Source organism: Callithrix jacchus, chromosome 1 (assembly GCF_049354715.1).
Source record: "Callithrix jacchus isolate 240 chromosome 1, calJac240_pri, whole genome shotgun sequence".
NCBI lineage: Eukaryota > Metazoa > Chordata > Mammalia > Primates > Cebidae > Callithrix > Callithrix jacchus.
The window spans coordinates 189,872,986-189,886,924 of record NC_133502.1 but is presented as its reverse complement, the minus strand read 5'-3'; the positions used below and the strand labels follow the sequence as shown (position 1 = coordinate 189,886,924).

The window sequence follows — 13,939 nt, the reverse complement described above, 5'->3', positions numbered from 1 at the left end:
ATTACAGATATGAGCTATTGTGCTTAGCCATATTGAGAAGGTTCTTTAATGAAAATAAATTCAAATCAGTTTGTCCAAAAAAAAAAATGTCATTACCTCTCTTGAATGTTTGGAGACACAGGATGTGGCTGTGCTGCTGACGCTGTTTTGGGAAATGTTGCACCGTGTGCCTCTGAGTCCCATACTACAACCTGTAATCGTGACAGCTCTGTTTGCAACAGAACTGGGTGCCATGTTCCCAGCTACCCTGTGAGGTAGACAGGAACACACAGCCAGTATGTCACAGAGCCTGGCGTCCTATCCTGTGATCTAGCCTGTCCGATCACAAAGCTCACCTGATTTCTCTCCTGGTTTCTCTCTTACTTTGATCGTACTGGGGAGAGCAGGAAAAAGTTTGGGTTGGGAGATCCAGCAATGATAGTGTGTGTTTCCGCCCACCCTAGGGAAGCTTCCTGCAGGATCTGCCTGTTCAGATGTACACATGGCATTATGTGCCGTAAACCTGGCTGAATGTGCAGAGGAGAAGATCCCACCAAGCATGCTGGTTGAGATCCACCTGACTGCTGCCATGGGGCTCAAGACCCGGTGTGGAGGCAAGCTGGGCTTCTTGGCGGTGAGTACCCTTCATTTCCCTTCTGTAAACCTCCCCTGAGCACTTACCTAGCCAAGAGCTAAGATGCAAAAGCAGGTATTGGTCGCCTTCCCCCTCAGGTGCTGCCCACCTAGAGGGGTAGGCATTCATTCAGTTGCTCATTTCACCAGTACTCCGAGCAACCAATAAAACAGACCACAATTCTTCCCCTCGTGGCCTTAACAACCATAGGCCTTGCAGGCAGGACATTTTGATGGCCTGCGGTAATATGATGATTGGTTAGATACAGATTCCAGAGCTACACTGCTTGGAGGTTAATATGCAACTTTCTGCTCTTTGGGTGGTCATAAAAATTCTTAGAATCTCTTGGTTATGTTTCTGTTCTTTTATTTACCCAAAAGGTATTTATGGGCATCTGGTATTGATCACAGCACTGTGAATCCAGAAATAAAAGCTAGTGCCTTTGCCAAGCTACAGAGTTACAGAAAAGAATAAAAATAAAGAAGACCTGTGCCTATCTACAAAGAACTCAGGTCAGACCCAGGGCAAGGATTGTGGTTATCAAGCACCCCTCACATGCCTGGCTAGGAGCCAACCTTGGGAACTCTCAAATGGGTAATTCCCTGATCCTTGTTATCAGCTAGTTCACAACATGCTGACCTCAGGCTTTCTCTTACTCTAGCAGAAACAGGCACGTTTTACTCTGTGCCCCACTATGGGTAGACTGCTGAATACATCAAGTATGTTCAAAACAACATTGTCACATCTCTGTTTCTGTATCTCAGTAATGGCAGAGGCGAGCCGAGAATGAATCAGAACGTACCCTGTGGTGACAGTGACATATTTCCTGAGGTGCATCACGATAGTCTAAGTTACAAAGGGTGCAGGGAAGTCCAGTGTACTTTCTATGCCTTACCTCTGTTTCTGGTGACCACAGATAAGAGATTCATCCCTTGATTCACTCATTCAGCAAACACGACTGAGCACCTTCTCTAAGCAGGACATTTCTTGTTCTCAGGGAGCATACAGTCTGGCAAGGAATCTAGACAGCCACCCTTCTAGGCTTTGACATTGATCTTCTCTGAGGAGGACTGGGCTCCAGGTGGGGAAAGAACCCCATCCTCACCTGTGGCTAGACAACCTGGGAGTCCACAGACACTGAAGGCACATCATTTTTCCTATTCATTTCAACCTTCCCTCAACAAATCTTCCTGGGACCAGATCTTCAGGACAGTGTGAGCTAGGGTGAGCTCCTGAGTTGTCTTGAGGGAAGTCAGGGTGGGCTTTCTGGGAAAGGTGTATCTAGGCTGAGAGCACAAGGCATTGATGAGGTCTCTTCCCTATTCGGTGTATTGAAGTGCTCTGGGCTGATGTCATTACATTTGTAACTTCCATGCTCCCCAACAATGTTTAAAAGACATTCATTTTATCAAAACATAACATATGTGCAGAAGAATGCACACATTTTAACTTACGGGCTTGAAGTAAAGTCACCAATGTTCACCCACCCACGTCAAGAAGTTGGACATTCCCAGCACGGCCCTTCCCACTCTTCCTGCTTCTTCCCGCCCCAACCAAGGTAACCACTTTTCTGAATTGTCACTGTAGTTTAATCTGCCTGTTGTTTCTCATTTCAGAAAACTTATCAAAATACACACTTAGAAGTCTGGCCGTGTGCAGTGGCTCACACCTGTAATCCCAGCACTTTGGGAGGCCGAGGTGGGCGGATCACCTACAGTCAGGAGTTTGAAACCAGCCTAGCCAGTATGGTGAAACCATTTCTCTACTAAAAATACAAAAATTAGGCCAGGCATGGTGGCACGCACCTTTAATCCCAGCTACTCGGGAGGCTGAGGCAGGAGAATTACTTGAACCCAGGAGGTAGGGGTTGAGTGAACCAAACTTGCACCACTGTGCTCCAGCCTAGGTGGCAGAGTGAGACTCCATCTCCAAAAAATAAATAAATAAATACAAAATACGAAAATTAGCCGGGCATGGTGGTGCACACCTATAATCCCAGCTACTTTGGAGTTTGAGGCAGGGGAATCGCTTGAACCCAGAAAACAGAGGTTGTGGTAAGGCAAGATTACACCACCACACTCCAGCCTGGGTGACGGAGTGAATGACACTCCATCTCAAAAAAAGAAAAGTACAATATGCATGTCAAAAAGTATACAAATCATAAATACACAGTTCAGTGACTCCACAGGGTAAGCGCATCCATGTAGCCAGCAGACAGCTCAAAGCACAGAGCCAAGATGTCAGAAGCCGTTCTTGGGCCCTTTGCTATCACTAACCTGCAACTTTCCCCAAGTCGTCCAGCCTTCCGTGGGTAACCACCATCCCAGTCACCTGAGATGTTTTGCCTCTCTTTAAACTTTATGTTAATATAAGGTGAGTCTTGCAGTATTTACTGTTTTATGTCTGATTTTTTTTTTGGAGACAGAGTCTTATTCTGTTGCCAGGCTGGAGTATAATGGCATGATCTCAGCTCACTGCAACCTCCGACTCCCTGTTTCAAGCAGTTTTCCTCCCTCAACCTCCTGAGTAGCTGGGATTACAGGCATGCGCCACCATGCCAGCTAATTTTTGTATTTTTAGTAGAGAAGGGGTTTCGACCCAGATGGTCTCCTGACCTGGTGATCTGCCCGCCTCGGCCTCCCAAACTGCTACAATTACAGGCATGAGCCACCGCGCCTGGCCTTGTGTCTGACTTCTTTTGTGCAATGTGTAAGAATCATTTATGTTGTCATGTAGAATTATAAATTGTTCGTTCTCATACTTTATAGTGTTTTGTTGTATGACTAGAATGTTGCAGATGAACTTTTTCGTTGCTTTCTGGTTTTGGCTATTATGAAGAGTGCTGCTGTGAACCTCCTTGAACACATCTCTCAGTAAACATGTGACTGCATTTTTAAGAATGGCATTGCTGGGTCAGAAGTTGTGCGTATTTCCAAATTGTTTGCCATTCTTCACTCCATCAGCAGTGGGCAAGAGTTCCAGTTCTACATCCTTACCAAACACATTAATGTCAATTTTTTAAAGCTCTTCTAGTGTATCTCATTGTAGTTTTCATTTGGACTTCGCAGGTGATTGACGTTGAAGTTGAGCGCCTCTTCTTACATTTATTGGCAATTTTGATAGTCTCTTTTGTGAAACTCAATTCAAATCTTACCTCTTTTTTTATTTGGGGTATCTGTCGTCTCATTGGATATATGCTTTTCATATCCCTTCTCCCACTCTGTGGTTTGCTTCTTCTCTCTTAATGGTGTCTAGTGATAGCACAAGCTCTTAATTTCAGTGAAATCCAGATTATTACTCTTTTCCTTTACATCCTGTTCAGTAAATCTTTGTCCTACCTCAAAGTCATGAAGATATTCTCCTTTGTTGTCTGCTAGAAGCTTTATTTGTTACTCTTTATACATAGGTACCTAATCCACGGGGAATTAATTTTTATATGAGTTGGAGGCAGGGGTACAAGATCTGTTTTTTTCCTTAAGGATATTTACCTTAAGGATATTTAAAATAACAGAGCCTGTTATTTTAAAAACTGTCCTTCCCCTGCTACACCAAGTGGCACCTTCTTTTCATAAATCAAGTGTCCGTGTACGGTGTCCGTGTCCTGCCTCCCGATCTGCTAGTCTGTTCCACTGTTCCCCCACCACCCAACCCTAACGGCCCTTATGTCTTAATGTCTAGAAGTGTTGGTCTTCCAGATTTAGTGACTGTTTTTTGCTCCTTTACCTTCCCACATTAATTTTAGGCTTATCTTTCACATCATCCCAGAAGACCAGTTTTCCTTATCACTAAGATGCAACTGCCCTCTGAAAGGGACTCAGCCTATTTGAGGCAGGCATGTGTGTGGCAGCTGACGATCAGATCACTGGTTTCCTTAGAGTCGTCTCTGCCCATGAGCCCCCAGAACACATTTGGTATGCCTGACAAGCAGTGACCAGTTCTGTATTTCCTCAAATTTTTTTATGCACATACTAACATGCATATAAATTACTGTGATTATACCATAAGCCCTGACTTTTTTTTTTGCCACTGACTTTTTTCAGCCTAACGATGAATCTTGGGTGTTTCTTTGTAGCCTCTTCATTCTGCAGAGGTACTTGGTGCTGCTGCTGGACATTTGGGTTATTTTACAACCAGCATTTGCTGTTGTAAACAGCGCTATAGGGAATATTTTGGCCATTGTCTTTACACACCTCTGTAAGAGCTTCCTCAGATTAAATCTCTAGAGATGGTGATGCTGTGTCAAAGGATATAAATACTTGAAACTTAATAGTATTACCAAATTTGCATATTCAGTAAGATGGAAAAAGAAGAATTGTCATCTCTAAAGCAGCTGCTCTTCTCTGTTTACTTCTCTTGAGAGAGAATAAAGAGACTCGGACAGTACTTTCTTATAAAGGAAGTAGCTTTGAATTTGGTGAGATATATTTAGCTAGCAAATGAGCCAGGTGTTGGGGGCAAGTGGAGGGCTGGCCTTGGTGAATATGGTTTGGACTAGAGGTTCCCAAACTTGCTCGACTCACTATGTCTCTGCAGATTTTTCATGGTGTCCCGTAGTCAAAAGAAATACCTAACAGTTCTGTTTTTGTTTGTTTGTTTGTTGAGATAGGGTCTTGCTCTGTTGCCCAGGCTGGAGTGCAGTGGCACGATCATGGCTCACTGCAGCCTCAACCCCCCTGGGCTTAGGTGATCCTCCCCCCGTAGCTTCCCGAGTAGCTGGAACTGCAGGTATACACCACCACACTGAGCTAATTTTTTTCTATTTTTTGTAGAGTCAGGGTTTTGCTATGTTGCTCAGGCTGGTCTCAAACTCCTAGGATTATAGACATGCACTACTGCACCTGGCCTCTGTTAAGCAGTTAAGTTTGAACATCCTAATAGGTATTTAAATTGTCTTAACATGAAGTTGAAAGAAGAAATAATACTTTTTGCTAGGAGTCATAGCATATACCTGTAGTCCCAGCTCCTCAGGAGACTGAAGCAGGAGGATCTCTTGAAGCCACAAGTTTGAGGCTGCAGTTAACTATGGTCATGCCTGTGAATAGAGCCACTCCACTCCAGCTTGGGCAACGTAGTGAGACCATGTCTCTATAAAAAGGCTCACACCTATAATCCCAGCACTTTGGGAAGATGGTGGGTGGATCACCTGATGTTAGGCGTTCAAGACCAGCCTGGCCAACATTGTGAAACCCCATCTCTACTAAAATTACAAAACTTGGCCAGGTGACACAAACCTGTAATCCCAGCTACTTGGGAAGCTGAGAGAATCGCTTGAACCCAGGAGACAGAGAGGTTGCAGTGAGCTGAGATCGTGCCACTGCATTCCAGTCTGGGTGACAGAGCGAGACTCCATCTCAGTAAAATAAAAAGAGAGAGAGGATATTTTGGATTCTTTTTTTTTTTTTTTTTTTGAGACGGAGTCTTGCTCTGTCACCAGGCTGGAGTGCAGTGTGCAATCTTGACTCACTGCAACCTCCGCCTCCTGGTTCAAGCGATTCCCCTGCCTCGGCCTCTCAAGTAGCTGGGACTACAGGCACCCACCACCATGCCTGGCTAATTTTTTATATTTTAGTAGAGACAGGGTTTCTCCATGTTGGCCAGGATGATCTTGATCTTCAGACCTCGTGATCCACCTGCCTTGGCCTCCCAAAGTGCTGGGATTATAGGCGTGAGCCACTGCGCCCGGCTGAGGATTTTGGATTCTTAATAATTTCTTAGAAATCATGGTTATTAAGAATCCAAAATATATATATATTATATATACATATCTATTTTGTTTGTTTGAGACAGAGTCTCGCTCTGTCACCCAGGCTGGAGTGCAGTGGCGCTATGTCAGCTTACCACAACCTCCGCCTTCCAGGTTCAAGCCATTCTCCTTCCTCAGCCTCCTGAGTAGCTGGGATTACAGGCGTACGCTACCACGCCCAGCTAATTTTTTAGAGACAGGGTTTCACCGTGTTGGTCAGGCTGGTCTCAAACTCTTGACCTCATGATCTGCCTGCCTCTGCCTCCCGAAGTTCCGAGATTACATGCGTGAGCCACTGGGCCTGGCCTTGCCTTTTTTTTTTTTTTTTTTTTTTTTTTTAAATAGAGACACAGTCTTACTCTGTTACCCAGGCTGGAGTGGAATGGCTGTTCACAAGCATGGTCTCACTATGTTTCTTACCAGTACATGCACCTGTCAAGCACTGCACACCTTTTCAAGCTTTGGGATCAGACTAGCCACCACCACTCTCTCTTTTCCACATTGATTTTCACACAGTACTATGACAAACATGACATCATCCAAAGGAAGGTAGTGTGGTTTCAATGCTGAGGCTGTAGGCTCTCCCCATGTAGTGACTTACAGTACCCAGCTGATGATGAATATCACTGTTTTCCTCCAAAGTTTAAAATAGCCTATGGTTGCCTGATCACTTGCTGTGGGACCTCAGACTACCTTGGCACCTGATTTGAGAGCCACGGGGTTAGACTGATGCTAGGGGACACAACTGGAGTTGGGACTGGCCCAGGGGTACTGAGTGGCTCTCAGGATCTAGGCAGTTGTGGGGTTCTTGCCACAGCCTCTTTCACATCAGGCAATTAGCAGATGAGTTACAGGGGAGAGGCTCCTAGGCCCCAGCTGGGGAGAATCCTGATGTCTATAAAATTTAGGAAAATTAAAAAAAAAAAAATAGGTCAGCCATGGTGGCTTGTGGCTATAATGTCAGCACCTTGGGAAGCTGAGGTGGGAGGATCACTTGATCTCAGGAGTTTAAGACCAGCCTGGGCAACGTGGTGAAACCCCATCTCTACCAAAGATACAAAAGTTAGCCTGGCATGGCGGTGTGCCCAGCTAACTTTTGTACGGTCCGAACTACTCAGGTGACTGAGGTGGGAGGATTGCTTGAACCCAGGAGGTCAAGACTGCAATGAGCCTTGATTGTGCCACTGCACTGGAGCCTGGATGACAGAGCAAGACCCTGTCTCAAAAAGAAAAAAGAAAAATTTGAAGGAAAATTATTAGAGGACTAAAATGCCAAGAAAATTAAAAGCTGTTTTCTCAGTTTCCCTTATGGAAGCCATACTTTAGATGACTGTATCCCAGGAGATATATATATGTAAATATATATGTATGTATATTTCTTGAGGTGGAGTTTCACTCTTGTTGGCCAGGTTGGAGTGCAGTGGCACTATCTCAGCTCATTTGCAACCTCCACCTCCCAGGTTCAAGTGATTCTCTTACCTCAGCCTCCCAAGCAGCTGGGATTACAGGCACCCGCTACTGTGCTAGCTCATTTTTGTATAGTTAGGAGAGACAGGGTTTTGTCATGTTGGCCAGACTGATCTAGAAGTCCTGACCTCAGGTGATCCACCTGCCTCAGCCGCCCAAAGTTCTGGGATTATAGATGTGAGCCACCACACCTGGCTTTTTTTTTTTTTTTTTTTTTTTTTTTTGAGATGGTGTCTCACTCTGTCACCCTGGAATACAATGGTGCAATCTTGACTCACCACAACTTCTGCCTCCTGGGTTCAAACTTGAGCCCAGGAATTCGAGACTAGTCTGGGCAACATAGCAAAAACCTGTTTGTACCAAAAATACCAAAAAATTAGCCAGGCATGGTGGCATGTGCCCTGTAGTTCCAGCTACTTGGGAGGTGAGGTGGGAGGATTTTACCTGATCCCAGAGGTTGAGGCTGCAGTGAGCCATGATGGCCCACTGCACTCCAGCCCAGGTGACAAAGTGTGAGACCCTGTCACAAAAGAATTAAGCTTAAAATACATTTTAGCTTCGTGATTTCCACATTGGCCCTTCCTGGTTCCTCTTGCCATATGACCTAGACCAGGCTTTGTTTCTGCTTCTGTTTGTGACATTTGGGCCCTTCTGAGGGACTAGTTGGTCCTCAGTTTCTCCTGGAGCAGCCACCAGGCTCCCTTGCTGATTGGACATGTGGAATAGGCTGTTCTGGAAAGAGAGTTGGAGCCAACCATTTGAATGTTCTGGGACCTCAGAAGCCCTGGAATCACACCGCCCTTGCCAGCCTCCATCCTGACTCAGCTTCTCAGCTACTGTTCTCCCACCACTGCAGTTACCAGCTCAGATTCAGTGAGTGTTTTGTGGAAGGTTGGTGGAGGGTCACAAGGTTCCTTTACATTTGTTCTCCAATATACAGTATCAACACTGATTAGCAAAGAGGAGATAGGACTATTAGTGCCACTGGTCCCGTGATTAGAAATGTAAGTGAAATGCCCCACCTCGTGCCATAAGCTGCCATGAGATTATATGTCTATAGAACAGGTTATTTTCTCTCAGATTCAGGCAGTATCTCCAGGTTCTGCCTTGAAGGGAGACAGACTTCTCTGTCTGTCCTTGAGTGGCACTCTGACAGTGCTATTTCTGACCCTGGCATTCAAGTCTTCTGAAGCTGTTACATTTGCTGATAGCTACTTAGTGCCCAGTAAAGGTCAGAACCATCAGACTGAACCAGACCATGAAACAGCTCCCCTCCTGTGGGGGCAAGAGCTGGGGTGTGGAGGCTGATGTCTGCAGGCCTTAGCCTGGCAGCCCTGCCCCTGGGCTCCTTGGACTTTCTATCTTATGCTTCTCCCTCCCTCCTGTCTTCCTGTCCTCAGCTCCTCACTCACCCTGGCCTGTTTCAGGGAATAGTTATGGGTTGGAAGTTGTGAATGTTACTGAAGATATCCTCACTCAAAAAATGACAGAACTGAAAACGTGATAGATCATATTGTCCCTGCAGTTCTTGTCACTGGGGTCCTGGAATTATATTATCCCCGAAAGTGGAGGAGGGGCCCAGAGACCGGAGGCCCTGGCCCTTTTAATTGTCCCACAAAGAGGCTTTCCAAGATCCCCCCTGTTGTTTCTCGCAGGCTGGTGTTCACATCAGGGGCTCATGCAGGGGTGCTGTGGGGTTTCTGTAGGGGGCTGCAAAGCTGGCCCTGCAGGGAGAGTCTCTCACCCACCCGCACACAGATACTTGCCTGCACGGGGCCTGGGCTGGCCTCCAAGCTGCCCCTTCACTACAGTGCCATCTAATGTGATCCTGACCGCGGGCCATGTGCTATGCACTCTTCTAAACTTTATACACAAAGTAAAAGAAATATTAGTGAAAGAAGAATAGTTTTGCCTAAAATAGTCTAAAAGATATGTAATTAAAACAACATGGTGAAAAGTTCCAGAATAGAAGGGGCTGCCTGGCTTGGCACTCACAGGCCGAGGGTGGAATACAGCAGCCAGGGGGCCTCTGAGCCCTCTCCTTGGGAAACTCCCCTCCCAGTTTACCCTGCAGGTTGAATGGCAGTAGGATCAGGCAGCCCCAGCAGGACAGGATCCAGCAGGGGCCTCACACATGTCTCATGGCTGCTCCCTGCCCTCCTGCTGGGATTTCAACCCAGTCACCAAGTCTAACACACTCCACTGGTAGGCTTGCCCTAGTTTCCATGGTGGGGTTTACTTCCAGGTACCTGTGAGAGTCCTAGCCCTGCACTGATCTTTCCCAGTCTCCCCGCAAGCCCATCTCCACCGTGGTGCTTTCTAATGGCCCCACAGTGGCTGCAACCAGCATTCTGCCACCTTGGTGTTAACGGTCCTTGTCCTTCCACAGAGCTACTTCCTCAGCCGAGCCCAGAGCCTGTGTGGCCCCGAGCCCAGCGCTGTTCCTGACTCCCTGCGTTGGCTCTGCCACCCCCTGGGCCAGAAGTTTTTCATGGAGCGGAGCTGGTCTGTGAAGTCAGCTGCCAAGGAGAGTCTGTACTGTGCCCAGAGGAACCCAGGTGAGAATAGCTCGGAGCCGTTCAGAATTGGAGAAAGCCATGTCAACTGTACTACAGAGCTACTGTGCAGCAGACATGTGGTGACACGGTTGTCTCTCAGTATTTTTGAGTCTGTTTGTTTGAACTGAAGTTCAGGGAGGTCACATAACTTGCCTAAGGTCACAAGCCCGATCAGAAATTGTCAGTGGCTAAGCCGGGTGTGCAGCTCTGCTCTCTCTGACATTCAGAGCCCATGGTCCTTATCTCACACAGTGATGCATTGTGATTAAGCACCAAGTGCGAGCTCTTAGCCCTTGTTTTGGGGCTTTGGAGACACAAAGGATGTGTGAGCCTTGCTCTCCCTGGCCTCCAGAGTTCGGGAACAATAGATGGCAGGCGGTCATCAACTGCTGAGAGTGGTGACAGGGACGAGGCTCCAGGCATTGGAAGGAGGTGCTGGCTTTCTGTCCCTGGCATTTGATAGTGATTGGAGTTGACTTGCCTGGCCTTGGAGCAGTAGAGGCTGGTCGGGATTGACTTAGACCTTGAGTGCTCAGTGGCTCTCAGCTTTCTGCTGTACTTTTCTTCCCCTCTCAGAATTGAGAGTCTGTGGAGAGCGTGAGGTTCGGCAGGTTCAGGGGTGTGTGTCAAGCATCATGGGGGTTCGCTATCCTTTTTTCTTCTTTTTTTTTTTTGAGATGGAGTCTTACTCCGTTGCCCAGGCTGGAGTGCAATGGCGTGATCTCAGCTCACTGCAACCTCTGCCACCTGGGCTCAAGCGATTCTCCTGCCTTAACCTCCTGAGTAGCTGGGATTACAGGCATGCACCACCATGACCAGCCAATTTTTTTTTTTTTTTTTTTTGAGATGGAGTTCCGCTCTTGTTACCCAGGCTGGAGTGAATGGCGCGACTTGAGCTCACCGCAACCTCCGCCTCCTGGGTTCAGGCCATTCTCCTGCCTCAGCCTCCTGAGTAGCTGGGATTACAGGCACGCGCCACCACGCCCAGCTAATTTTTTGTATTTTTAGTAGAGACAGGGTTTCACCATGTTGACCAGGATGGTCTCGATCTCTTGACCTCATGATCCACCCAGCTCGGCCTCCCAAAGTGCTGGGATTACAGGCTTGAGCCACTGCGCCCGGCCCATGACCAGCTAATTTTTATATTTTTAGTGGAGATGGGGTTTCACCATATTGGCCAGGCTGGTCTTGAACTCCTGACCTCAAGAGCCATTGCGCCCGGCCTTCTTTTCTTTTTTAAATAGTAACTTTATTGCTCAACATGAGGAATTATATGCTACACCAAAATATAAAGGAGGAAAGCAAAAGCAATCCTCAGTCTTTCTACCCCACTCCTACTGGCTAGCCCTGGACTTCCCAGTGGCTTTGTCATTTCTGGCAGTCTCTGCTTCCAGGTCTTGTTACCTGGAATACATTCATAAGTGTCCCTCCTTCTCCTGGTCATTAGATCAAGAGCCCACATATCTGCCACATATGTATCCCACATACCTCACCACATTCGAGGAGAGAGAAGGGGCTAATGATTTCAGGCCTGCCAGTAAATAAACTTGCTGGTAACTGTCAGCCGTCCAAGCATTGCAAGGCCCTGTGTCTAAGCAGTTCAGACAGGTCACTGCTGATGGCACATTCCATGACGAGGCTCTGGGAAAACAGGAGCATGGGAGCAGCCACCACCTTTTTCTCCTTGCCTGGTGGTTCTTCTAAGCCACATGGAGAAGAGACATCCTCTGAGACATTCCATTTTTTGTTTTCTGATCCAACTCCCCTGACAGCTCCCAATCTTGGAGTACTGAGCACTGTGCCAGGAGGCACAGCACCCTCCCCATCCCCCCTCCCCACTGGAGCTCATATGGAACTAACCTGGGCTCTTCAGCCTGGGAGTGAACACTCTCCCCCAGCCTCCAACTGTTCAGCACAGTCATTCTGGGCTTCGGTTGAGAAGGGGGATCTGATCCCCATTCACAGGGCATGGCTGTGTTTTGAGTTTCTCTCCATAAAGACAAAGTGGATTTTTAAATGAGCCTCATATAACCCTCCTTTCCTGTCTCTTTTTCCAGCCGATCCCATTGCCCAGGTCCACCAGGCCTTCTGCAAGAATCTGCTGGAGCGAGCTATAGAGTCCTTGGTAAAACCTCAGGCCAAGAAGAAGGCTGCAGACCAGGACGAGGAAAGCTGGTAGGGTCCCCAGACCAGTGCCCCTGCCTCAGGGCTTGTCCAGCCAGGCAATTCCAGGACCACCTGAAGACCTGCACTCCTAGAGGGAAACGGCCCTGGCATCAGGTTGGCAGGGCAATCAAATGGTTCCTTTGTATTTAACTTCTCAAAAATGAGAGCCCACATGAACTCTCATCTGGCCTTTCCTCCTAGACCACGTGCGTCCATTTTTATGTATCCCTTTACCAAGCGGAGTCAGTACTTGGACCAAATCAGGAACTTCATTTGCTTGCTTTGCTGTTTGGGGTAGGGAGCAGTGTTGAAAGGGGTTGGGAATAAAATGTGGCAAGTTCAACAGAAGGGAGATACATCTGGCCCGGACATCTTGGGGACCCAACCCCTCATGGAATGTGCAGGCAATTTTTGTCTCTGACATAGTTACTGAATACAGTCCTTTCACAGAGTAAGACCTGAGGGGCAGATGGGTGCCAAAGTCACTTTCTTTTTTTGTTATTTTTGTTTTTGTTTTTTTTTGGGGGGGGGGAGGTGGGGGCATTGAAATAGTGTCTCACTCTTTTGCCTAGGCCAGAGTGTAGTGGCACGATTTCGGCTCACTGCAACCTCCACTTCTTGGGTTCAAGTGATTCTCCTGCCTCAGCCTCCCAAGTAGCTGGGATTACAGGCACGCGCCACCACTCCTGGCTAATTTTTGTACTTCTTGGTAGAGGCGGAGTTTCACCATTGGTCAGGCTGGTCTCGAACTACTGACCTCAAGTGATCCACCATGCCTGGCCCCAAAGTCACTTTCATACAAGGCCCAGATCCTGATTAGCGTGCACTAAGTAGAGGGAAGGGGAGTCCTGCTTGGTAGATAAGAAAACTTCTGGGAGGAGATAACACTGGACTTGGAGCTTCAGGGCAGGAGTGAGGGTAGGCTATGGGGGATGTTAGGGAAAGGCCTCCAGTAGAGGGAACAGTATCACGACAGCCCAGAGACACGGAGGAAGGATTCCTGGGGAGTACAAAGGGTACACAGCGCTTGTGTGTGCCTGGGATGATGGGGAAGGGACCAAAATGGCCATTGGGTCTTAGAGCTGGAGAGCTGAACAACCAGACCATGAGGTGGGCCTTGTGTATGTTTTGATGTACATGAGACCCTTTTTTTTCTTCCTAGTGAATTCTCCAGTGCTCTGGAGTACCTGAAATTACTTCATTCTTTTGTGGACTCTGTGGGGATTGTGAGCCCCCCACTCTCCAGCAGCTCCGTGCTCAAATCTGCCCTGGGTAAGCATCTGCGGGTGGCCCACAGTCTCAGGGTGCTTAGTTCAGGTCTTCACAGTGCTTTTGCCCCAGGGGTCCAGGATGTTAGGAGCGTAGATGCCAGCTTCTTCTCTGGATCCTAGG

General features: G+C 47.5%; 1 protein-coding gene across 2 annotated transcripts in view; it reads left to right on the top strand.

The window, feature by feature from the left end:
- SREBF2 (sterol regulatory element binding transcription factor 2) overlaps nucleotides 1–13,939 on the top strand; it is a 76,320-nt gene that overhangs the window by 51,635 nt on the left and 10,746 nt on the right. For both annotated transcript variants that reach the window (XM_035266074.3, XM_017969242.4), the window contains 4 exons: nucleotides 444–613; nucleotides 10,213–10,381; nucleotides 12,439–12,556; nucleotides 13,710–13,819. In XM_035266074.3, coding sequence (XP_035121965.3) covers nucleotides 444–613; nucleotides 10,213–10,381; nucleotides 12,439–12,556; nucleotides 13,710–13,819 — 567 coding nt within the window. The remainder of the gene's footprint in view (nucleotides 1–443; nucleotides 614–10,212; nucleotides 10,382–12,438; nucleotides 12,557–13,709; nucleotides 13,820–13,939) is intronic.